Here is a 25,256-nt window from a genome sequence, read left to right as displayed (position 1 = left end):
CTAAGCATGCAAAAGGTTGGACTCAGATCTTTATCAATGTATTGATGACAAGTTTTTTTTTGTTTGGTCTGAATTGTTTTACTGCATAGACTTTTCATTTTTGGCCATGGAAAAATCTTAGTAAGACTCTGGCACAGAATTATTCCATAGATAAACTCTGTTAAATTAAAAGGTCCTCTAGTCAAGAAGTGAAATAATTTTATTAAGGTGTCATCTAGATTGGGCTAGAAGATTATTTTCCCTTTACCAACTTGCTTCAAATAACATTTCTATGTCTTTTCTTCTCTGATTTCTGACTTACCATTATCGGAGATGTCTAGGCTGGTGATGTTGTGGATTTCTGCGATGCAGCCTTCTAATACCTGCGCACCTCCAGATCTCAGCTAGAGAAACACAAACCAAACAGGTAAAGTGATCACTGGAGGGGTAAAGCCAAAAAAATGAAAAATAGGAGATATAGTCTCAAACTTAGCACCAAAGAAAAAGTGAAAACTTATCAACTCCAAAAAAGCTATCATCAGTGTAAAAAGCTAATCACTAGTCATTATATGGTTTCCCATCTCACGTAAGTCTGAAAATCATTAGAAAAAGAATCAGAAGACAGAGGCCACTCCCCATCACCATTGCCAAGATGGTCTCCGTCAACACACAAGAATTTTCTTCATTTCTGACTTTTGGAAAGCTAACAAATCCCTTTTATACATTAGAAACTGCTACTATTTTATTTGATTATTACAGATTTCAAGGTATAACTCTCCACCATGTAGCAGCAAAACAACCAAAGGAGACAGTAAAGACCTATAAAACCCTTTTCATCTTTTCCCATAAAACCAAAAGCATATTTTACAGAGGTCAGAGTATTTTTGTTTTCCGTTCAGCAACTATCTGAGTTCCTACTATGTGTAAAACACTGTGCAGGATGCAGTTTCCCAAGCTGTGGCCCTTTGTTCAGTAAACTTACGATCTAATAAGGGAAAAGAAATTCATTTATTGGGAAGCTACCATATGCCAAGGAACATGGTAGTTTCTCTATTCACTTAAGAAAATTTAAATTTATGTAAAAATTCTACACCAAATTGATAATACTTTCTACTTGTTCAAGTTTTGATGTAAACATTTAAAGAATCCTTATTTCACTATTTTAGATGAAATATGTCTGCGGTACTCTGGACCAAACCCTGCCAATTTCCCTGGCTGCTTACATGTTAAGTAGAATTTTGCACAGATCTTTGGAATTGCTTTATTCAGGAGTATTTCAGCTGGAGTGTTTAAATTCAGTCCTTTCTACTTTTTCAGGTAACAGCAGGTCACGGTGAGGTGCCTGATGTGAACTCTGACGGGGAGTGTCACACAGAGGCAGACCTCCCCAGGAGGCTGGTCTACACGCTTCAGGGAAACCAAGGCCAACCAACTCCACAGCTGCAGGGCTACGAATCCAGTGTGTGGAGCTATGGCCATTTTTATTATATTTTTGCCAAAGTACTGGTTTATGATTGGCTGTAAATTTTAAAACAACAACCAGGTTCTTCACAAATAGATTTGAGAAACACTGTTCCAGGTCACAGTTCGTTAATATCTGAAGAAGTGAATGTTATATGTAGACTATGTCAACATTAAAGCAAGAAATAATTTAGGCAAACACTTCCAAGGAATATAATTTGATTTTCAGCGCGTGAAAAAAATTATGCTTTTGAGAAGACAAACGTAAGTTTTTACAATTTCATTATTTGCTGTTAGTGATTTCTCTGTTGAGAAGTCAAATTTCTACAACAAAATCTCTACTTCTTATCATAATGTATAGTAAAAATAGTCCATTTGCAAAAACGGAAAATAAAGGTGAGATTTCAGTGCTCAATTCTGTTTATTTTACAAATACTCCTGACTGATACTTGTAGCATATACTAACATTTTCCAATACTAAAAAATGTCAACATACCCTAATTTATTGATTCATAAAGTACTTACACAATGGCCAAGCTAAGGAAAGCCCAAGGAGAAAAAACAAAAAATGTTAAGTAAGCAGAATAAGAACAGAGAAGTAGACGTCTATCAACACACGATGTAAAAAGGCAGAGTCAGAAAAAACACTTCAACTAAAATAAACTCCCAAAACAAAAATCCAAAACTTAAATAAGAAGATAACTGACCTTCAGTCACAAGAACATTCGATTGAACTCACAGGTTATTAGATGCCTAAAATTCCCCCAAAGCTTAAGGCTTTCCCAAAACAGTAAAAGCTTTTCCATTACTGTAAATGAAAATCCTTTTAAACAAATTTGCATAATTAGAGGCTGTGTCTGCATGTATGCATGTGAAACTGGTTTTAAATTACCCTCATTTGGATCCCACACACCAGCATTATTTAAAAAGAATGCAAGATCAAAGAGGAGTAAATGTGACTGAATCACTCAATACTTTTTGAAATGTTAAAAATAAAATCACATTTCTTTCAAGAGAGAAGTGTGGTCTCACTCAAGGAAGGTGGAATATTTCAGCTGTTACTCATAGTTCTAAGTGAATAGGTTCTATCTAATACAAAAACATCCATCATGGGTACAGAAACAAGGAAACTATAATCTAGAGAACTTTTAATAATTCATTTTCCTTCCTCAAGAGCACTGGCCATTTAAAAAGAGGTGGCAAATATTACAGGTTTAAATATAAAATAACCTCCCTATTTATCACTTGTCCTCTATAGGGGTTCCATTTTTAATGAAAAAATAATTTCCATCCTGGGAAATTTTCTCACATGAAACTGTGAATACTGTAAGATTCTCCAAGAACAGAAAATGGTTTGACGTGATCCAGTTCAACATATCCTTGCTAGCAGGGTTTGATGCCAAAAGGTAATTTAGAACCCAAGAAAGATATATAATACAATCGACCCTTGAACACCTCTGGGGTGAGCGGAGTTGGGGGGGCCGACCCTCCACACAATCAGAAATCCAAGTATAACTTTACAGTTGGCCCTCAGTATCCATGGTTCCTTCCCCACGTGCAGATTCAACCAACCACGATATACTACTGTAGGAGGTATTTAGTGAAAAGAAATTCACGTGTAAGTGGACCCATGCAGTTCAAACCTGTGTTGTTCACGGGTCAACTATATATATACTGTCATTTCCAAGAGAATGGAAATACTTGCATTTCCAAATAGTTGCATGCATTATATTGCTCATGTCCATCCTGTGGTGAAACATTTTCCATTTTGCATTCCACACCCAGCCTAACAGGAAAGTGATAGCAAGGGGTATAGCAATGATGATGCTCAACACACACACGCAAACCCGCCTTCTCACCTCAAGGTGAATGACTGAATGGCTGAATGACTATCAAATTGAGTGGAATTGTCTGAAAAGTTACTAGTGACTTGCTGCAATGTCCTACTTGTTACAAATTTTAATATCTGATGCTCTTTTTTCTACTCATCATCAAAGCACATTGCAACGAATATGGCATAATGTGCAGGTAAATTTCTCCTTAAAAGAACCAACTCCCACATCCAGACTGCACCAAATCCTCAGTATGGCTAGCCTTTACATCTTCTCTGAAGTATCAGAGATTTTCCTCTCTCACCTGGAAGGAGATTAAGCTTGAAGAATTCAGTCCCAGCACTGACTTATTCTTCCCTTGAAGCATGACTATGAAGTAATAAGATTTTTAAACACAAGCCAGGATGCATACACCCATTGCCTCCTTTCAGGCAGAGGGGTACATGGGGAGAATGCATATGAATATCAACATCACTATCACCATATATAAAGAGTTTTGAAACTCTTGTTTTTGAACTAACCTTGACGACAAGGGAACATACACATTTCTCTGAACATCTGCACAGATGCTAAGTCCTTACGCTTTGAGAGTGAGTTGGGATCAGCCAGAGGCCATTCAGAGCCTGGCCGTAGAGGGTAATGCTGTTTTGTGTCCAAAACCAGGTGTGCCTATAAACTGATGAGACTAATTATTCTTGAGAGATTTAAAACAACTTTGAAGGTGATTTTTTTAAAAATAGTTTCATAAAGATAGTTACCCTAGGCTTGGTATTATGCCAAATACTATCTCAGCAAACTATTACAGTCGGCCCTCTGTGAAATTTCAGTCCTAGGTTGGTTGAATAAGCAGATGTAAAACCTGCAGATATGGGAGCCAACTGTATTTATTGTACTCCACTATATTACATGGGGGGCTTAAGCATCTGTGCATTTTGATATCTGTGGGAGCTCCCCGAACCCATCCCCGGCGGATACTGAGGGATGACTGTATAATCCCCATTCCACAGGTGAAAAATAAGGGCTGGAAGAAGGGAACCTCTTGGATTCCAAAGTGCCCACCCTTTGTTTGCTATGATACTCTCTTTCCTTCCATGATTACTTGGAGTCATTTTCTTATTCTTCTCAAAGAAAACTTTTCTGATACTAAAAGACCAAGAAAATGAAATGATAACATAATTAATGTGAAACAGGTAAGTTTTTTCTCTAAGTAGAGAAGTTATCTGTAAATGAAAGGTTAATTTCAGTACTGACTAGCTGAGCCCTCACAGAGCAAAAGATTACAGCCCCAAATTTTGGACTGAAGTTTCTAAATATCCAGGATGTTTGTGTCGTAGGAAAGCAACTCCACAATTTATAAATATCTGCACGACACTTTTTTCTTTAATAGCATGAAGTGTGAATCTCTCTCATTCAAACTGATGAATGTGAAATGCCTCTTTCAGGGCAGTACTGAAGTATAACACACCAAGAAAGGTAAACGTGAAGAGTAAAGGAATCAGTAAATGGTAAGAACAAAATAATTTGCTTAAGGAAAGTTATTCTAAGTTTCCTGTCTAGACACTTTTAATTCCTGTTTCAAGGTTACAGTCTCTCTCCTCCAAATAAACTCAACCACGATTTTAGATGATGGTCGTTTACTTTCTATGACACCCATATAAACCTAATTTTAAAGTTAATCAGTGGAGAGCAGCTGTTTTATAATAAAATAAGTAATCTATTTATAAATATGAAAAAAATTTTCAACGTATTTCACATTTGTTCTCTGCTTCCATGGTTTGGGTAGACTATTGCACTTAGAGGTATCTGTAGGGGGCACTGAACTCATACAGTGTCCACATCTGCAACTCCCCAGTATTATACAACAGACATTTGACCTTTTAGGTCTGTCAGTCCCTCACCTTGAGTAAGCCACCCCTGTAGAAATGACTTCCCGAGATGATTATGGCATCAGGGTGAAGCTTCTTTCCCCCCAACCCACCACAGGTGGGGGCATTTATCTGATCATCAGTTTCTTTTTATTCATCATTAAGTGATGAATTCTTCCATGGTTTTGACTGGCATGATAATAAGAGTAAAGAAGGCTGTGTCTACTGTGGCTAACTAGAGAATGAACAGAAAAAAATCACATATGCATACTTTTAAACTTACAAGTTAGTGAACGCTTTTTTCCAAGAGCATTACATAAATTCTGAAGCAATGAATGATTTAAGGAGTAGGAGTTAATACTCTAAGTGCCAAGCATTCTAAACAGAAAACACTGTAACTTCTAGTACCTTTATAGGAAAGAGGTTTACTGTATCATGGAGATGAGCAAAGTAAAACCTAGTTAAACTTGGACATCTAGCTTTAAGAAGAAAAATGTCACAAGACACCTTAATTTACAAAAATAATTTTGTGTTTCATTAATTTTTATGAGCAGCAATACAATGTGTGACTTAATAAACGTGGTCACCAGTACTGTGCTTCAAGCTGTAAGATGGTGGAACATGGCACTAAGGTAGTATGAAGGGGTCCCCACCTCAGCAGTATCATTTTATCATATAATTCACAAATGAATGGCCAAAATGAAGTTGGAATTATCATCACAATAATGGTCAATCCTACCATCAGAATTTGATCTGGATTCCTGCTTTATTAAGAAAAACTATAAAGGAAAATGTCTACTAGCATTTGATGGATCCACATGAAACTGCCAATAGTCTGCCATTTTTTCCTTCCATTTGTGTAAAATAGTTTTTTAACATCTTTATTGGAGCATAATTGCTTTACAATGGTGTGTTAGTTTCTGCTTTATAACAAAGTGAATCAGCTATACATATACATATATCCCCGTATCTCCTCCCTCTTGCGTCTCCCTCCCAGCCTCCCTATCCCACCCCTCTAGGTGGTCACAAAGCACCGAGCTGATCTCCCTGTGCTATGCGGCTACTTCCCACTAGCTATCTATTTTACAGCTGGTAGTGTATATATGTCCATGCCACTCTCATTTCGTCCCAGCTTACCCTTCCCCTCCCCGTGTCCTCAAGTCCATTCTCTACGTCTGAATCTTTACTCCTGTCCTGCCCCTAGATTCTTCAGAACCTTTTTTTTTTTTTAGATTCCATATATATGTGTTAGCATGTGGTATTTGTTTTTCTCTTTCTGACTTACTTCACTCTCTATGACAGACTCTAGGTCCACCCACCTCACTACAAATAACTCAATTTCGTTTATTTTTATGGCTGAGTAATATTCCTTTGTATATGTCGATGGACACTTAGGTTGCTTCCATGTCCTGGCTATTGTAAATAGAGCTACACTGAACATTGTGGTACATGACTCTTTTTGAATTACGGGTTTCTCAGGGTATATGCCCAGTAGTGGGATTGCTGGGTCATATGGTAGTTCTATATTTAGTTTTTTAAGGAACCTCCAAACTGTTCTCCATAGTTGTCTGCCATTTTTGACCCACAGAAATGTCAGTTTTATATGGTTCACCAAATATAACTGTCTCTGAAAGTTATTCTGAATAGGATCACAAAGGAGTTTAAAAAAGAAGCTGTGTGACAGTCTAACACAGTGTTCTTTGGGCATATGGTACCTATCAACTTATTTGACGAGAAAATGTCTAATTGTATGATATTCTAATAATTACTAGTATTAACAACAATCGGGAGAGCACACTTTGATTATGACTCTGCCATTAGTGAGCTGGATTATTTCAGCTTCTTTAGACCTCAGTTTCCTCATCAATAAGCATGAGAATCAGATGATCACTTATGTCCATTCCAGTTTTGATTACAGAATTAAATGAATGATATTATATTGGTAGCAATCGTGATCTTTAATCAGGATAGTAAAGCATATGGGTTATTGCTAATTCAGTATTTTGATCTAACAGCAATCAAGGTTATACCAACTTGCTTTTTTAATAGAATAACCCTTTCTATCCTCATTCGTCTTATGCCTTCCCTCATAAGGAATTTTTATTATTGGCATGCCCTTAATATTAAGTGCTGGTAAACAAATAATTAATTCATATTACCAGAGCTAGTTTCTGTTTTATGGTCTGCCTTTATAAATGAAAGAGCATTAATTTGTACATGAAAATTTCACAATGCCAGGTTAGGTTTTTAAGATTTTCCCTTCCCCCCACTCCCCCCAACAAACAAAAAGACTAGTAAATCACACACAGTTGGCGTTCACCCCAGCTCAAAATTAATAAAAAATCCTGCACTAACAATTTATATGGCTGATTTCAGACTTGTCAGTTTCTAGAATTTTCAGAGAGGTAAAGCATTAATCTTCAATATTTAGTGTTGGCTTACTGCTCTGCATTTTGTTAGTGGCTAAAGGAAACACAAAGCAAAGTAAGACACAAATACTGCCTTCCATAAAGCCACAGCCCAGCTGGGAAAGCATACAGGAGCCAATTTAATAATTGTGCAAGGCACTACACGTGGTTCAGTGTCCAAATGCATGTCACCGTCATTAAGTACTAGACAGTTAGAAAAAAATAAGACCACAAAGTGCTGAAGCAGTCAGGGAAGAAACGTACAGACAGATAAGCAACAATAGGGAACAACCTTTATAGGTACCGGACGATCTAAGCATCACATTTCAAAGAAGAGCTCTTTTAAACCTCATAACAACCTACTAGGAGAGGCACTAATGTCGTTTCCTTTTTGCAAATGCAGAAATTGAGATGTAACGCTATCAAGTAATTCACCCGGGATTGCATAGCTACTCATGGCCAAACTCAGATCGAACAGTAGGAATCTGATGCAGGTACAGAGGAGACAGCACCTGAACTAGATCCTCAAAGAGAGAGAGGCCTTGGGGATAAAGAGGGACATGGCAGGAGTGTTCCAGAAAGAGAGAAGAGTGGGTATAAAGGCCCAAGAATAGGAATGAATAAACTCCCACCTCCAGCCCTGAGAAAAGGCACCACGTCTGACACGGTGGGTAAAGTCAGGCTCTAAAGAGCTGGATAGTTTGTACCCGGGTATTTTCTTACTAATCTCCACACAAACTAAAAGTTTCAAGATAGCGAAAAAGTTCAGGTACCCTCTAAAATGTAGAAGCTTTTAGTCTCAATTCTTCTGTGTGTACTTTGATAGAAACTGCTTGTAGTTCCTATAATTTTGAGAAGCATCTTAATTTTCCTGCTTTAAAATGAAGATATTAAAAAGCAAAATTAATGACAAAGATCTTCCCTTTCACACTCTCCAAATCCAAGTTAGGCTGTACACATCTTGGCCCCTGCAAGGAAGGCTGTATGGTACGATTTTCCTGATGGTAAAGCTAGTTTAAGGCTTGATATCTCCAAGTTTCATCATAAAATACTTAAGCAACTGGCAGGAAGAAGGGGAGAAAAAGAAAAGTCATTAAAAGCACATTTGACTGCTTTCTGAATGGTGTTCCGTGGCTGTTTGTAGATAAAACTGACAATATACAGAACATCAGAAATTTCCATAAAGTGTGTTATTCTGCTCCTTGTATACCGTCTGGAATCACAGTATCACACTGTTTCCAGGAAAAAGACAAAGCAATTTTCAGGCTATTATCTATTCTAGTGCATCATCTAAAGGTGTTCTTACCTCACAGTTGCTGAGATCAAGAGAAACTCTCTTCAAGTTATGATTACAAGCCAGGCCCAATAACAGCGCTCTGAGGGGAGGAAACACACACACTTTAGATAAAAATTCCACTTGTTGCTCTAAAAATGTGTAAGCACACTGAACAAAACCCAGAGAAAGAAGAAGGCCTTTTCTGAATCATAGGTCAAGCAGCAAGCAGCGTCTCACTTTTTAAAATGCCAACTGCATTTCCGCCCACCAAGAGTAGTGACAAAAATGACAGGAAAGCACTCTTGTGTTTGACACAGAGCAGGTCCCTCATAAATGCGAAACCCGACAGGGTTGCTAATTCCTAAGGAAATAAACCAACAGTGCTCCTCATTGCACACTGAAATTAAATTGTGTTCATCACAGATAAACTGCCCCCTGCATCTGCTTGAGAACACCTTTAATAATGTTTAGAATATTATTAGGCAATTGTTATTAGAAGAGCAAAGTAAAGCTAGTTTTCCCTAAGGGTTATGTTAATGGGGGAAGGCAGGCTCTAGAGTATTCCAGGATGTGAAATCATATCTAGATGAGTTTGTTAAAGGACTCGCAGAGGTGGGATGGGTAAGGGTGTACAGCATGGAAGACAAGGTACTAGTCTTGAGTTTGAGTGCAGGATCCTGCCTGTCTATCCAGCTACTAGCTGGTCACAGGATAAACACCATCACCGCTCTGCAAAGGATTTTTCTTAACTGCTTATGGAAGAGACTGGACTCATCATGTGGATCTCATAGGTAAGAGAATAAATTAACTCCACTTTTACAAGTCAGTCCTATAAAATCCAACACCACTGAACAGGCTTGAAACAAAAATTTCATACAGGCACCCACATCCATTAATTACACCCAAAGGAAAAGAGACCCTCAACTAGGCCCTGTGAGGAGTACAAAGATGAGCATGAGAGGGCTGCCAATCTCAAGCAAAGGAAACAAATACGTGTGCAAATAACCATAATGCAAGGCAGACAGTTGTAGATACTACAGAGCAGAACCAAGGCACCTGTCACCGGGGATGACTACCTGTTCTCTATGTTCCCAGGAAAGGCACCTCTACTAGCAGACTCCAAAAATACCCCAGGGGAAGGGGGAGGTGGGAAAGTAGGGAAATACTTCATGCCGAAGTCTCTGAGATTTTCCCCCATCCACTGATTCTCTGGTCTCATCCACTGAGAGCGAATCCCCGAGGTGGGCAGAGCGCAAGAACCTGGCTGTTCCCAGCTGCGCAAACAACCCCTGTGGGTAAGAAGGTCGAGGAGACTGCGTGTCTCTTCGTCTCTTCGTTCCTTTAATCCAGTTCACTGTCCTCTCTTCTAAAACACCATCCTATGAAAAAGGTTGGGCATGTCTCATCTGTGTGTGTGCCTCTGTTCAATTAATTATTCAAGTGTTTCTCTTTTCCTAAAAAGTGCCTTTTCGCCCTTTCTTTCTTGGGGGCAGTATTGAGCTACTGAAAGCTATTGGTACTAAGAACCAAAAGGCCTGTCCTCAGGTCCTGATTCTGTTACTGAGCATTGGGTAGCCTGAAGGACATCACTTTTCCTCTCTGTGTCTCAGGTTCTCATCAGCAAAATGGGAGAGTCAGGACATTACCTAACAGGTCCCTACATTTCTAAGTTTTCAGTTTCTAGGACTCAGCCACATATTTTAACATTGTATTTGTATAATGCTTAGATGGAGGGAAAACTCCTCCTACTTTTCCGACGAGTAGGTTAAGGACAAGGAAATAAATGGTGTCCTTTAAGATACTTAACTACAGAAGGCCAATGATTAAGAGGTAACGACTCATGAGACAAATATAAATAACCCACAGAAACTGTCCCTAGTAAAACAAAACAGAACAACTACAGCAAAGCATCACAGGCTCTGGGGGAAAACTCCATCACAAGGTGTGTTGTTTATTTTAACCCAGAGTGAACTGCCTTCACATCGCCATCCTCTTGGTCCTCAATCATTAGCGCCAAACTGACTAACAGAACAATTTTTTTGTTTGTTTGTTTCTGCTTTATAACAAAGTGAATCAGTTATACATATACATATGTTCCCATATCTCTTCCCTCTTGCGTCTCCCTCCCTCCCACCCTCCCTATCCCACCCCTCCAGGCAGTCACAAAGCACTGAGGTGATAGCCCAGTGCTATGCGGCTGCTTCCCACTAGCTATCTACCTTACTACGTTAGTGTGTATATGTCCATGACTCTCTCGCCCTGTCACAGCTCACCCTTCCCCCTCCCCATATCCTCAAGTCCGTTCTCTAGTAGGTCTAACAGAAGAATTTGTATATCATCTCCACGGCTCTGGCAGCGTCACCATGTTCTTAAAAAGCCCTGAAATACTTTAATGTGGACAGAAAAGAGCCTCCAAGGAAAAGCACAATTATGAAATAAGCAATTACATCAAGAGAAGTTGCATTTCTTTAGCTTTCTCTCTTATGGCTACTGATCTCCCTTTAAGAAATGAGGGCCTCCCTCTGCCCCTCTTGGTGCTTGGGGATACAATATGGGTTTAGGAACAGGATTGAGCCAGTGTCCGCTGGCTGACAGCAGTGGACTCTGCAATGTACCTCCCAGAGGCCCCTCAGCTGTCGGTCCTCTTTGGGGGCTGCCTCAGCCCAAGACAAGTGCCTCGCCCAAGGTCACATCTGCTTCTGGGGCAGCCTGTATCCAAGGACTGATCAACACAGGGGTATGCAGGCCCAGCCTCGTCGCCCAGCTCAGGGACATTCTAGCAACAAAGCTCCCATCGGGTTGGCTGAGGTCTTCACTGTGATAGTCCCAGTTCAACTTGCCCTCTGTCCCATCCTGCTTTCTTCCTGCTCCCCCTCCACAGGTGGGATTGCAAGAGCACTTCCTAATAAACATCCTACATGCTAATCTGCATCTCTAACTTGGCTTCCCAGAAAACCCAACCTGCGATGGCAGTGAGTTTTCACAAATTACTTAGCTTCTCTGAGCTTCCATTTCCTCAGCTGTAAAATAGGGATAATGATACCTTCCCACGGCTGTTGTCAACACTGCAGGTGACAGTGTGTGGGTAAGCACCCAGTTGTGTGTCTAACTTAGGGCAGTGCTTGGCAAGTTCCTTTCCATCCTCACCCCCTCACAGGCAAACCCAAGCACCTCAGTTTTGTTATATCTTTTCAAATTATAGTATCACATTAAATGTACATCCAGAATTTTGTTTACAGAATCTTTGGCCATGAAGACTTTTTCCTCATATTAAAATTTTTACTGAGTAAAACACAGACCTGAAGAGACTACGGGCATACCTCATCGTATTACATTTCACAGATACTGCGTTGCGTGTTTTTACAACTTGAAGGTTTACGGCAATTCGCATGAAGCAAGTCTATTGGTGCCACTTTTTCAACAGCATTTGCTCACTTCATGTCTCTGTGTCACATTTTGGTAATTCTCACAATATTTCAAACCCTCCACCAGCAAAAAGATTACGACTCGCTGATGGCTCAGATGATGGTTAGCACTGTTTAGCAATAAAGTGTTTTTTACTTAAGATATGTACATTTTTTTGGACATAATGCTATTGCACACTTAATAAACTACACTATAGTGTAAATATAACTTTTAAATGCACTGGGAAACCCCCAAATTTGTGTGACTCGCTTTATTGCAATATTCACTTTATTGCAGTTGATCTGGAACCAAACCCGCAACATCTCCGAGGTCTGCCAGTACTGATTTATTATTAAACATCAACATAAATAACAACAGGTCACAAGATTTAACACCGACCTATAATAAAGTACAGTAAATCCAGGGTTGTTGTGGTGAGGATTATTCTATAAAATCAATTGTACTAATCAATGAAGAACTACTCTATCTTTTACAGGAACCAGCAACATTGAATTAGCATACCATGTACCTATCACTAAAACTACTTTGAATATGCTAATCTCCCGCTGATATGATGGGATAAAAGCAAGTCTGGTTTTGCTTTCTACTCAGCGCCTTCCTGGCATCTAGTCTGTTGTAAATGCTCAATAAATATCAGTTGAATGAATATGGTTAAATTATAATGGATCCCCTTTAGAATATTGATGCTGATAGCTTTATTAACATCCATACAGCCTAATCATGTTTTTACAATTTGCAGCTATTATATTTAGAGATCTCTATTACAAAGATTCAATTCTTCCTCTTTTTTTTAAAAAACAGGCCGCCATAACATCAGGATTTTTTTTTGCACAGGTGGATCAACTGTTCTTAAAGGCCTCCATTGTTTTAGTCATACGGTACTTTGTAGAAAACTAATCAAGAATCTCACACCTCTCAAAAAGCAAAGAAAAGGCAACTTACAAATTAGATGATTAATTTTCTAGTAGAACGAGTAGCAGACATTGATTTTAACATTTCATACAAATTGCAAGGGAACAAATTGAATGCTGATTTACATGTCAGCTGAGGAAAGGAGAAATCTGTGCATACATTTGAACACACCTGACAACGTAGATATTCAAAACTACTTGAAAATGTTCTTTTGACTCAGAGAGAATTAGATTCTATAGTCCTTTTGATTATTTCTGGCAATGGTGAAAAGAAATTCAAGGATAACAAATTATTCTAAAAAGTTCAACTTTACCATGACACCTACACTAAGGATATTAACCCATAAGTTGCCTGCCAAGTAAAAATACCAAACAAATAGATACCTAGGTAATTCAGAAAACAAAGCACCTAAAAATTGTTTCTGCTGCACACATGTGTATAGCCTTTGATTATTACTGTTAGTAGAAATATTGAGAATAGATTTTAAAATGCACACAAGAATATACCTAAAATGGACTGAACAGAGGTCAAAAGAAAGGTGATGGTACCCAGAAACACAACTTTTATAGATCAGTGACTACTGCCAAGGTCACAAACCAAAGGAAGATTTTTTTTCATAGAAGATGCAATAATATCAACAGCATACAATGTACTCAGAAAGAATTTGACTTCCTTTGTGACCCAAAGTAAAAAGGCATTTTTATCTGCCTTGTCTGTCTTAGGATTGTATGTCTTTTTCCCTTCCCTCAAGCACATTCCTAATAACAAATTGAACTTTAAAACGCTCTGGAAAAAATGAATTCAACACTCACTTTAAGGGCTCAGGAGACAGTTTTGTGCCTGAAAGGTTGATTTGCATCAGAGCCAGAGAACTACTAAAAAACTGCTTGAAAGATGGGGGTGCTTCTTTTCCTTTCCTGAAAAACAAAACATGAGAGTCTTACATGCAGTTAAACTTCCATCTCTGCACCCCACTTCCAAACTGGCACAATTATTCATCGGTAAATTCAAACCCTGTGAAATAATCCATGAACTGGCTGTGTTTCAGTAGAAATTTAAAGGTAAAAAGAAACAAAATGTCTGAAAGTTAAATAAATTAATTCACTGTACTTTCGAAAATTATGTAGGAGAGGTTAAGAAATGTCATTAAGTCTTTAAAACATTTTATTCCTATTCTTTGTAGCCAAAGAACTCATTGTGTTCCCCCCCCCCCAGTTCTTCAGGAAACTCCATATTTGAATTTTTAAGAAATAGTCAAAGAAGATACATATTTCTCACCAACTTAAAGAGCCTTCCCACTGGGTGGCATCAGATTGTTAAGGATCACTACCTGTGTTTGGCTATGTTTTCAGATGCAGCAGGTCTCAGACGCAACGGGATTGTGACCAGATCTCAAGTCTGATTGGCAAGAAGCCTGCATGACAAGTATCCTACTCGGCTCTTATATCCATATCACAGATCTAATTATTTCAGGCCAAATATTAGAATAAAGACAAAACTCCAAAAAGAAATGCTTATAACCTCCAAAGACGTCCCCTTGCTATTCCAGTGGGAAGTATATGAATCAAATCATACAACTCAATAAGAAGAGAGTCAACACTATGAGGATTTAAGAAAAGATTCCAGAGTCAAAATTGGAATACGAATGCTTTGTTTGTTTTGTTCTATCTGATAGAATTGTTGGAAGGTCTGAGTAAGTACAGCACTTATCCTGATGCATTGTAAACGCTTATTCAATGAGAGTTATTCATATTCTGTGGAGGGAATCATAGACTCTCAGGGCAGAGGCCGTCCTAGGGGTCGAATTCAACCACAGAACATTCAACAATATTTTACGGACAGAGGTCTAGGAAACCTGTCAATATTTGAAAAAGGTTTTAAAACAGGACAATTTCAGGCTGAGAAGAAATACCTAAGCAACCAGAATATCTATTTAAGAGGATGAAAAATACACTTAAGAGCAAAGAGAATTCTGGTAGAATACATATTAGACGTTTCAAAACAACTCTGGTCCCCGACAGACGCTTGTATATCGTGTTCATTTTCTTTTTCTTTTTTTTTAATTGAATAATTGAAGTAAAGGTGAATTACAATGTTGCGTTAATTACTGTTGTATAGCGAAGTGACCCAGTTATACATATATATACATTCTTTTTCTGATGAGCAGACTTTGGCAGACTTCAGAAATGGGGTCTTGGTAACATGAATAAATTGAGGGTGGCTAGCAGCCAAAATCTCAGGAAAAACAAAAAAATTAACCTGCCTTGTATTCCCTGAAGTACAATGGGATGTGAGTGGAAGTGATGTGTGTGATTTCCAGAGACAAGTTTTACCAGGATCCTTTCTCCTCTACTATGTGACTGTCAACATACTAGAAAGAGGCTGCTCTACCTCCCAGAGTGATGTGGCTAACGCAAAAGGCACATGTCGCAAAATTGCTGTTGCTGAAAGCTGTGGAGAGGGTGGTGGGTTGGGGGGATCATTTGTTACTGGAACAATCTGACCTATCCTGACTGCTACACTTATGAAATTATCTGTGAACCAAAGTATGAATAGCCTGGCTAACAGTCCACAACTCAGTGTAAATGCAGCAATTTCTACGTAATTACTAAGGGCTTTCTATGGTTATATCTAGGTAAGGTAGTGGGTACTGAACAGTTTAATCACAGCCTCTCATTTGGAAGACAAGGAAATTTGTTAGCACAATTCCAGCTCTATAAGCTTAATAGCTCTACTTAGGACCAGTCATCACAGAATTCACAGTAGTATGAATTCAAAAGAGCTGATCAGATGAAAATCCTTATCACCTGTGATATCATTTCTAACCCCGTTCCTCAGTCTATTATAGCTCCACCAAAGCATGGCTTCATAAGCTGACTTCAAATACATGAGTGGTCTGGGTGGTCAAGTTAATACCCTCTAAGGCCTTTGAAATAAAGTATCTTAGAAAACTCTCAACTTCTCCCACCATTTTATCTCGTACATTTTACTCTCTCTGATCTTATCCTATTGAGGTATACGTGGCATATTTTTGCTATCATAGACATTTACATACTGTAGAAGTAATGGACCAAGAATACTTTAAAATACAGAATAACTCACTATGAGGCATAATTGTAGAATAAAGCATGCTGGATTGTGAATTTTCCAAACAAGTGACTGTTATCCCTTTGAATATGTAAAGTTTTCAAAAAGTTAACCAATAAAAAAGGAGGTATTTCTAATATTAAGCAACTCTCCATGTTATTAAAGAGCATATAATGACTAAAATATTGTTTACGACTTGTGGTAATAATTACAAATGGTAAGTGTTGAACTGTATTAATACACTAGATGCTTCCAGAATTCCACAGTTACATAACCCATGTACTTTTCATAATTTTTCTGCATTCTGCCATTCTAAGTTGCTGCTGTGTGTGAATACTTTTGCTTCTAATCTACTGCCTGATTTTGCAAACAATTCTAAGTCGGGAAGGTAGAAGTGAGGTACTTAGGCGGGCCCTCCACTTCTACAAATCAGAATGCATGAGCTCTGGGGTGACGATTCTCTTTATCTCCCAGACACAGCTGATACTTAATTCAAAGTGCATTATTGAGAAACACCCATAGAAGTTTCTAAAAGGGTCTTTACCATATTAAGAGAGAATGCCTGTCCACATATGAGAAATAGTACATTATTACATCGTTCATATAGGCAGTCTGGAGTTACTGATAATAACATTGTCCTGCAGGGAAAAAAGATATAATAAAAACTTGAACTTTCAAGGTCTAATATTCATAGATAATGATTCAGGACCATCCCCTTTCATGCACAACATTCACCCTTTATCACTCTGTTTTCATCTCACTACAACTTTCTCTGAGAGAAAGACACTCCTAGATGACAATGATAGCAGGAATAAATCCATACCGGTGAGAAAAGACAGTTCTGGAGAGATTGAGCACAGCTAAATACTGAAGGCAGCCACGGAGAAGAGCTCCACAGACCTGGGAAAGAAACAAGGCTCTCTTATTTTCAAATATTTCTAGGACTCGGAGAATATTTTATTGGGAAGAAAGCCCATTGTTTCCATCTAAATATGGGACCCCCATATTTGAGACCCCCCCGAGCAATATAAAAAAATATTACCATGTCCAGGGAACATTCTGTATTGGACAAATCCAGATGAGCAATGGCATTTGGCTGGGCCAAAAAACTGTACATGGACTTGAATAAAAAGCAAAAACCAAATATGTTAGGATCCAGAAACACACATGCACACACTCGCGCGTGCACACACGATGTTAAGTTAATATTTTAAAAACAAGTTGCCCAAATCCACTGAGGATGATCCTCTACTCTTCCCAAGAGAATGGCAGAATTTTCTGTCATTCCATTACCTTCCCTGAGAGCAAAATCCCAAAGAATATTTTAAAGTATGTTTAAGTTTTAAAAAGGCCAAATGGAGTCCTGGCTACCAAACCCCCTTTTTGTTACCCATGGCTCAGTTTTCCTGATTAGCTCCATTTTTATTACACAATTTGGAACAGTGCTAATTAATTTTAACTGCTGAGATTGAAATACCACCTGAATTGCAGCCACCCTATCAAAATGCTAATCACTTTTGAAAGTGTTTAAGGAGCCACTAATTTGAATTTGAACCACAGGATGGTGGTCTTGGGCTATACTCTCTTCAGTTCAAGAAAATAATTTTTCTATCCTTAGTTACTTCCAAAATCTAACAAGAAAGGGCCTGACAGCACTATTAGGCTTTTTATTTTTTTCTTAATCTCACTTATAACTAAGACCCTCCAGTTTCTAGAGTGTCACAATGCCTAGACTATACCCTCATCCCCATGCAAGGCTATCCAAACAATAAAATGAACTGTGTTATTCTCTAATAGCCCTGTGTGAGCAGGTGGCGCCAGTATCCACCAATAGCCACCAAATCCCAGCTCCTGCCACCAGGCAAACAGCTGAATTCTGCTTTGCTTCACTGGATGCCACGAGATACTTGCAAAAACAAGCAAGCCTACATTGAGAGGTCCTAGTCCTTGGCAAAGACTCGTAAGTGTAGCAGCTTAGCTATAGATGCTTGAGAAAACTCCTCTTGACCAAGGAATTCAGAATAGCAAAAGACTGGCCTGTAAATGTTTTAGAATAATCAGACATACAATGTACTGTATTATGAAAAGTTCTGATTCAGAAAAATAATCTTGTTCTGACTTAATGAAGATCTGACTCTCTGTCTTTGCCTGGCCCTGTGAGTTTACTCCTGGCCACCAGCTGGGGAAGCTCTAGTCACCCTCAAGTGGTGACAAGACCCAACCTGGCCAACACTTCTCCAGCAGTCCCTGCTAGGCTGCTCTCCTGGAAAGCACAGGGCCAGGTAAGCCCCTCCCTGCACCTGCTGAATGGCTCTCAGAACCTCAGCCTGTCGGGGCTAGAAGCCCACCGTCACTCGGCTTCATCATTCCACTTGCCCTTCCCCAGAGGCGAGCTGGGACAGGACTCCTGGCTGGCTACTTTGCTGTCTTGGGTGACCATCAATGCCCCTATGTTGGCACCCTTCTTGTTTAATCTTCAGGCTCTTCTTTTACCTTTCTCTCTATCCTGCTAGTTTGTCACTGTAATGTTTGGGTGGTTTCACATCGGACTCCTTGTTTCATCTTGGGAGGGAGCAGATTTATGAATCATCAGTGAAAGTGACAACTACAATTGGACAACACACTGAAAAAGTCACGGCACACCAGGAAGCAAGTACTAATATTATGTAAATGAGTTCAAGTGTAAGGGAGAGGAAAATAACTACAAAGAGGGCTGTGGCAACATTCCCTGTCTTACAGGGAAAGGAAAACAGAAGAGAAATGAGAATACATGTCATAGTGTTTTTCACTCCCATAAAGCAATGAAATGTAAATTAAGGTCCTTTGAAGAGGTCCATGTGCTGTGGGTCCCACCCCATTGGTAAGGGAGCATTTCTTCTAAATTCTATCCTGTGACTAGAGGGGACCATTCACCCCATCTGGCAATGAGATCATACCTAATTCACTGTATCAATAAGATCTGCCAAACATTTATATTACTGATTCAGCTGCATGAAAAATCTTGTTATAGTTGAGGGGAAACTTTTTGCCTTCACACTCAAACTTTCAAGAGTGGCCCCAGCTGACTCCTAACCCTCCCCCTTTCTACTGTAATCATGGAATATGGGACTGAAGTTCATCCCAATATCCCCTTTCCATCACAAACCATGTTTTTAAAAAGCCACCAGTCTTCTTAACAATATTATTTAATGATGAAATAATTCATTTTACGTTTCCAATCTTTCTTATCAGGCAATTTTAACAGGTGCAATAATGTTTTGAAGTGGAGAAAAAAATTCTTTCAGAAAAAGTATTTCCAAAAAGAATTTAAACTTCAACAATCTTAAGTGAGGGGGGATAAAATCTCTACACTTAGTAAAGGAAGGCTCTGGAACATTTCTCTAAAACTCTTCATAAGCTCATGACTAAATGATTTGAAGGTGTCATGATAAAGGGAGATGTGGGGAAATATGTTTCGAAATTATTCCAGGGTTAGTAAGTACAGCTTCTTTGAAGATGGCAGTAAGGAAAAGAAAACCTACCGAGAGGTCATCTCCGCGAAGGATGTTCCCTGAGAGGTCCAGATGGTTAAGAGTGGTGGCGGTCAACAGGTTGGCACTGAGTGACTGAGAAAGGCTATTCACCCCTGCAACATTGATGAGATCCAGGCTCAGTTTTCACTCCAGGAACCAAAATGAGGTTTGTGAGTTTCTTTAAATGGTCTAGCAGCCCCACCAACTTGCAGGACTGAGGTTAACCATAAGCCCTGTCCCCAAAAGGCAGCTCTAGGATGGTCTTCTGACAGGAAGAACAGGTTAGTCACAGACACGACCAACTCACCGAGTAGGAGAAAGAAACAGAATCAACTTCATTTTGCTCTACTTCTAACGATGTGGAGGGAAAGGATTTTACTTTGAAGTCTTAAAATGACGCAAGCAGTCTAACTGAGCATTTTCGTCCTTCTCTTAATCCTGCCAGGTGATTCTTGCCTTAATGTACAGTATTGAAAGCATGCAGATGCAAATTCAGGTACTTCAGGCTATTGAAAGTACTTGGAAGTTAATACAGGAATGTACTGCTCTACTTAACATATTATATACTCAAGGCAAAATTTAGATTGAAATGGACTTTACAAAGAGCTAATGACATGTACACCATGGAAGAAGCAATCAAAAGGAAAAACTGATAATGAACACTCTACACACTATATACATAACATAAATGGTTCAAGTCAACTGAAATAAACTGATAATACCACCTCAAAAAACAAAGAATGAACACAGGAGGAGGGTAAGATTATTCTGTGCAGAGAGAGGTATGGTCTACTATCTGTGGGTAACAGGAATTGAAACAGGCCTGTTAGTCAGGAACTTGTGGTGGGTAGATTTTCATCAGGTCACTTCAAAATGGGAGCCCAGAAGAGGCTGGTCCCTCCCTGGGATTCAAAGAGGTCAATACACACAATTATCACTGACGATTATTCTTCAGATAACTGGGATATGGATACTGCAAAGCTCTTCATGTTTCTACTGAAAGTCCATGGTTCTAAATCGTATATTTTGGAAATACGGCTATTTCTAAGGTGGGTATACTTTCATAAATCGTTCTGTTTTTCTTGTTTTTCAGTAAAATTCTTCGTGAAAATCCCGGCCTATCTTAACCACCCGAAAGGGAAACAGGGAACGGGGTTTTTGCCTGCACATGGACAGAGCCTTTCATCAGGATAAGGGGCGAGGGTCAGGCCAGAACTGGTCATGGCTGCAGGACCCAAGGAGGCACTCCAAGAAAAAAAAAAAGCTGAGGGTTACAAGTACTCTGCTCCACGTTTAGAATGTTTGGTGCATGGCACTCATGGAGGGGTCACTACCTCATCCTTCAGCTTTGGAGAGTTACAGAGAACCAACTCCAGTGTGTGTCCAATAAAGGCTACTGAGCCATTTCTTGATGGTGAGTGTCCATTTGGGTTTGTAGAGAGAAGACTCAGAGGCAGAGAGGGGAAAATGTTTTACTTAAGTACATGGAAGAATTTCTTGGCCATCAACTCAACATGTATTAAGCGCTCATAACGCGTTTATCAAATGCTGGGGATTCGGGAGATATGTGTAAATAAGACCCATTCTTTGCCCTCAAAAAGTTCAAAGACCACCACGAAAGAAGCTAAATAAATTCCAGGATGAAAAGCCAGTGCTACACGAGTATTTATTCAACACAACAAATCTTTATTTAAGGCCTACTGTGTACCAGGCGTGGGCTTCTGAGACCCAGGGGATACCCTTTCACCCTCTCAAAGCCAGTCCAGTGGGAGACCCAGACAGTTGAATAATCATAATCTAGCGACGTCAATGCTATCAAAGAGGTAAGAGACAAGAGCTTTGCAGTGAAGGAGGCAGAGATTTGATTAATTGTGTTAGATAAAAGGAACTCGCAATGGCCCACAGAAAAGGTTAATTTCTGGAGGAAACTTCTAGGATTGTTTAAATGACCAACTCCCTTCAGTTTGTCCTGTTATTGGTAGTATCAATGCATTCTGAAATGGAATAATCGAGTCCAAAACCTGTGGAAAATATCAGACTCTCATCAAGAAAATCATTTTTAAAATTATGTCCCTAGTGGGGTATAACAAAACTCAATAAATAAATTCCGAAATTAGAAGGTGAAATTAGCCTTGACAGCAAAACGCTCCTTGCCAAGCGTGGGCGCTTGGCAGTTGGCCAACATTTGAATAGAACTGGGAGAGAATCATGTTATCATGATCAGCTTCAAGCTACTGAAACAGAATGAAGGATTTCCTCCCCCACCTCTGGAGCCTACATCCACATGAGGCCTGTGTTAATAACACACTAATAGCAGGAAATCACAAAAACGTAGGATGGAAAAAATCAGGGCTCTTCCAACCCAAACTAGGCACAGATTTTCATGCTATTGTCGATGCTGGTTGTCTAGTGATTTTGACCATCTTCATATTTATTACTGGAGTGTTTACAGCTGGAGAAAGGTGGTACCAGATGGCCCTGCATTGACATAATCTGGCAACCAGCAGGACATTTACTAGAAATCCAGAAAACTATCACTTAGCTAACATCTGAGGAAGAGAAAGGATATTTGGAGACAGTGTGGATGTCATGGGCAGATTAAAAAAAAAAAATCTGTCTTGAATTATGAGCCATGAATATAAATGTTTTCGTGGAACAAAAATACAAATGTGAGTCAAATTCAGCAAAAGCTTAAAACTGCCATTTAATCTGAGTTATTCTGAACCTGCAGAACCTTTCAGATCCTTTGTGACAGTCTGCAAGAATACTGAAAACCTTTAAGAAATCAATTTTTTAAAAAAACAACATTTCAAGATATACATCTTAGGAAGGGCAACTTAAAATTCTTTGGGTCACGTTATAAAACAATATTAATTCTCAAACACATTTTATTGCAGAGAAGAGATAAAGGTGTTGATCTTTATTTGTGAAGGGTATAGGGCATGGGGAGCTGTCCTGATTCACAAGGAAGTTGAGGAACCCAGCTCTGCCTAGGGACTCTGCCCACTCTCATCACACTGGAAGGGACAGGGCATCAGTGAGTGGGTGGCACTCAGGTGCCTCAGAAGCCAAACCTGCCCTCAGAAGGATCAATGATCACAGCAACCCTCTATCTGTCTTATAGTAATTAACAAATAAGTTAAATAAATATAATCAAGTTTAAAAACAAAAAAACCTCTACCTAAAAAAAGAGTTAGACTTATGAAGCACATAATAAATGATTAACATTTTAATGTGTGGAGAATTCAAATGAATAAAGAAAAAAATTGACACTCTAAACAGAACAGTAACAGAGGAGGGGGGACTAGCAATTTCCTCCAAAAGAAATACAAGTGACTAAGGAACAAGGCGGGAAAAGCTACTTAAGCAATAACTGAAGAAACTAAAATTAAAATATCAGAATACTTTTGTTCATATGCTTGATAAACAATTAAAAAAGAGAACAATATCTACTGACAGTGAGAGTGTAAAGAGGGTTATATGAAATACTTGGAGGACAACTCGACAATAAATATCAGAAAAAGCTTTTAAAAATGTTTGCAAACTCTTGGGTTTCCCTGGTGGTGCAGTGGTTGAGAGTCCGCCTGCCAATACAGGGGACACGGGTTCGTGCCCCGATCCGGGAAGATTCCACATGCCGCGGAGCGGCTGGGCCCATGAGCCATGGCCGCTGAGCCTGCGCGTCCGGAGCCTGTGCTCCTCAACGGGAGAGGCCACAACAGTGAGAGGCCCGCATACAGCAAAACAAACAAACAAACAAAAATGTTTGCAAACTCTGATCTAGCAATTCTACTTACAGGAATTTATCCTAAAGAAGAAATTAACACATGACCATTAACTGGATACAGAAGTCATTTTAGTGTTCTTTGCACTACTGAAGAATTTTAAATGATCTAAATGTACAACAGATCATTTAAATAAATTAGGGAACATTTTGCATACGCTGAACTATGGCATAGCCTTTGAAAGTGGACCAAGTATTTACTGACATAAATGATCACAATTTACTACAGGGGGCAGGGGAGGAAGCTTATGCGATAGTAAGCACAGTATAATCGCATATATGCATGTAAGTGTTTTTTGTAGGTATGTATATAGATAAACTATGTACAGGCAGAAAACAGTGTGGAAGGATGGGTACCAAGTTGTCAACGGTGACAGTCTTGTAATGGCTTGGTACTGGCATTACAAGTAATTTTTGCTTTCTCGTTTATACTTTTCAGTATCTTCTAAATCTTTACCATAAATATGCAATGCATCGATAATCATCAGAAAAAAAAGGTTTTTATGAAACTAATTTGCTGCGGTAGAAGAGTGATAACAAAAAGGGACCACACACACTTAGCTTTAAGATCTGTAGATGGCTTCAGGCAACAAGACAGAAAACACTGGCTCCCAGGGAAATGTTTCCCTTTGGAAAGTTGCTTTTATGCCTTCATCTTAAACATGTGGGTACAAATGTGTGCACATAAAATCATGGGACGTATGGAACCACCCCCAATTTCAAATCACTCAGTGAAACTGTATGGTCAGAATAAAGTATGACTAGATGGACAGAAAACCATTCCGGGACCACTTTGCTTCACCCACGCATCCACGACACATTTAGTGAGAACTTCCAGTGTGTTGGGTGCCAGGGACATGGCAATGAATGAGGCAAAGCCCTTACCATCCAGAACCTCCCAGGCTAGGACACAACCAAAATACAATGGGAGACGCACTAAAACTGAGGAATTTACAAATTCCTGTGCTATGGAACACAGAGAAGGGAACATCTAGTCCCACAGGGTGTGGTGAGAGGAGGCTGTCTGAGAGGCTTCAAAGAGAAAATGAGACAGAAACTGAATCTTCCAGGAGCAGCAGTCATTCACCAGATTTGTAGGTGTGACACTGCGGTTGTCCCAGGCGAAATAAAAGCACATAAAAACACACAACAGAGAGAGGGGAGGAGGGAGGGAGGGAAGGCGGGAGGGAGGGAGGGAGGGGAGGAGGGAGGGTGGGAGGGAGGGAGGGAAGGCGGGAGGGAGGGAGGGGGAGGAGGGAGGGAAGGGGGAGGGCGGGAGGGAGGGAAGGTGGGAGGGAGGGAGGGAGGGAGGGGGGAGGGAGGGGGAGGGAGGGAGGGAGGGAGGAAGGAGAGGAGGAGGAGAAGGAGAGGGAGGAGAGGGGAGAAGGAAGAGGAAGAAGATGATGGCGGCAGGGACAGCACGGCCCTTTGTGCCAAAAACTGCACTGTATGCGTATTAACCCATTTAATCCCACACCTCTGATGAAGCAGATGCTCGTATTTCCATATTACAAATAGGCAGGTACAACCAAGAGATTGTAAAAGCAAATTTATAGTAAGCAAAAAAGTTAGGATTCAAACCTAGGCAATCTGCAAGAGAACCAGCCATTGCTACACATACTGCCCTCAAAACATAGTGATATAGTTAAGGAATGGGAGATTATTCAATTCAAGAAACTTTCACTGAACACCCACAATGGTCCAGGCACTATGT

At 39.6% G+C, this 25,256-nt stretch overlaps 1 protein-coding gene across 1 annotated transcript in view; it reads right to left on the bottom strand.

Annotated features, from left to right (window-relative positions):
- The window catches only part of CARMIL1 (capping protein regulator and myosin 1 linker 1), a gene marked incomplete at its 5' end in the record, with an annotated part of 315,787 nt that overhangs the window by 99,877 nt on the left and 190,654 nt on the right, over positions 1 to 25,256 (bottom strand). The window contains 7 exons of the mRNA XM_082664795.1: positions 302 to 383; positions 1,966 to 1,977; positions 8,852 to 8,921; positions 13,972 to 14,076; positions 17,070 to 17,146; positions 17,289 to 17,366; positions 19,768 to 19,871. Coding sequence (XP_082520921.1) covers positions 302 to 383; positions 1,966 to 1,977; positions 8,852 to 8,921; positions 13,972 to 14,076; positions 17,070 to 17,146; positions 17,289 to 17,366; positions 19,768 to 19,871 — 528 coding nt within the window. The remainder of the gene's footprint in view (positions 1 to 301; positions 384 to 1,965; positions 1,978 to 8,851; positions 8,922 to 13,971; positions 14,077 to 17,069; positions 17,147 to 17,288; positions 17,367 to 19,767; positions 19,872 to 25,256) is intronic.

This window comes from Grampus griseus, assembly GCF_964374135.1.
Source record: "Grampus griseus genome assembly, chromosome: 10".
Classification (NCBI taxonomy): Eukaryota; Metazoa; Chordata; class Mammalia; order Artiodactyla; family Delphinidae; genus Grampus; species Grampus griseus.
The sequence above is the reverse complement of the archived record's forward strand: the minus strand, read 5'-3'. Positions and strand labels throughout refer to the sequence as shown.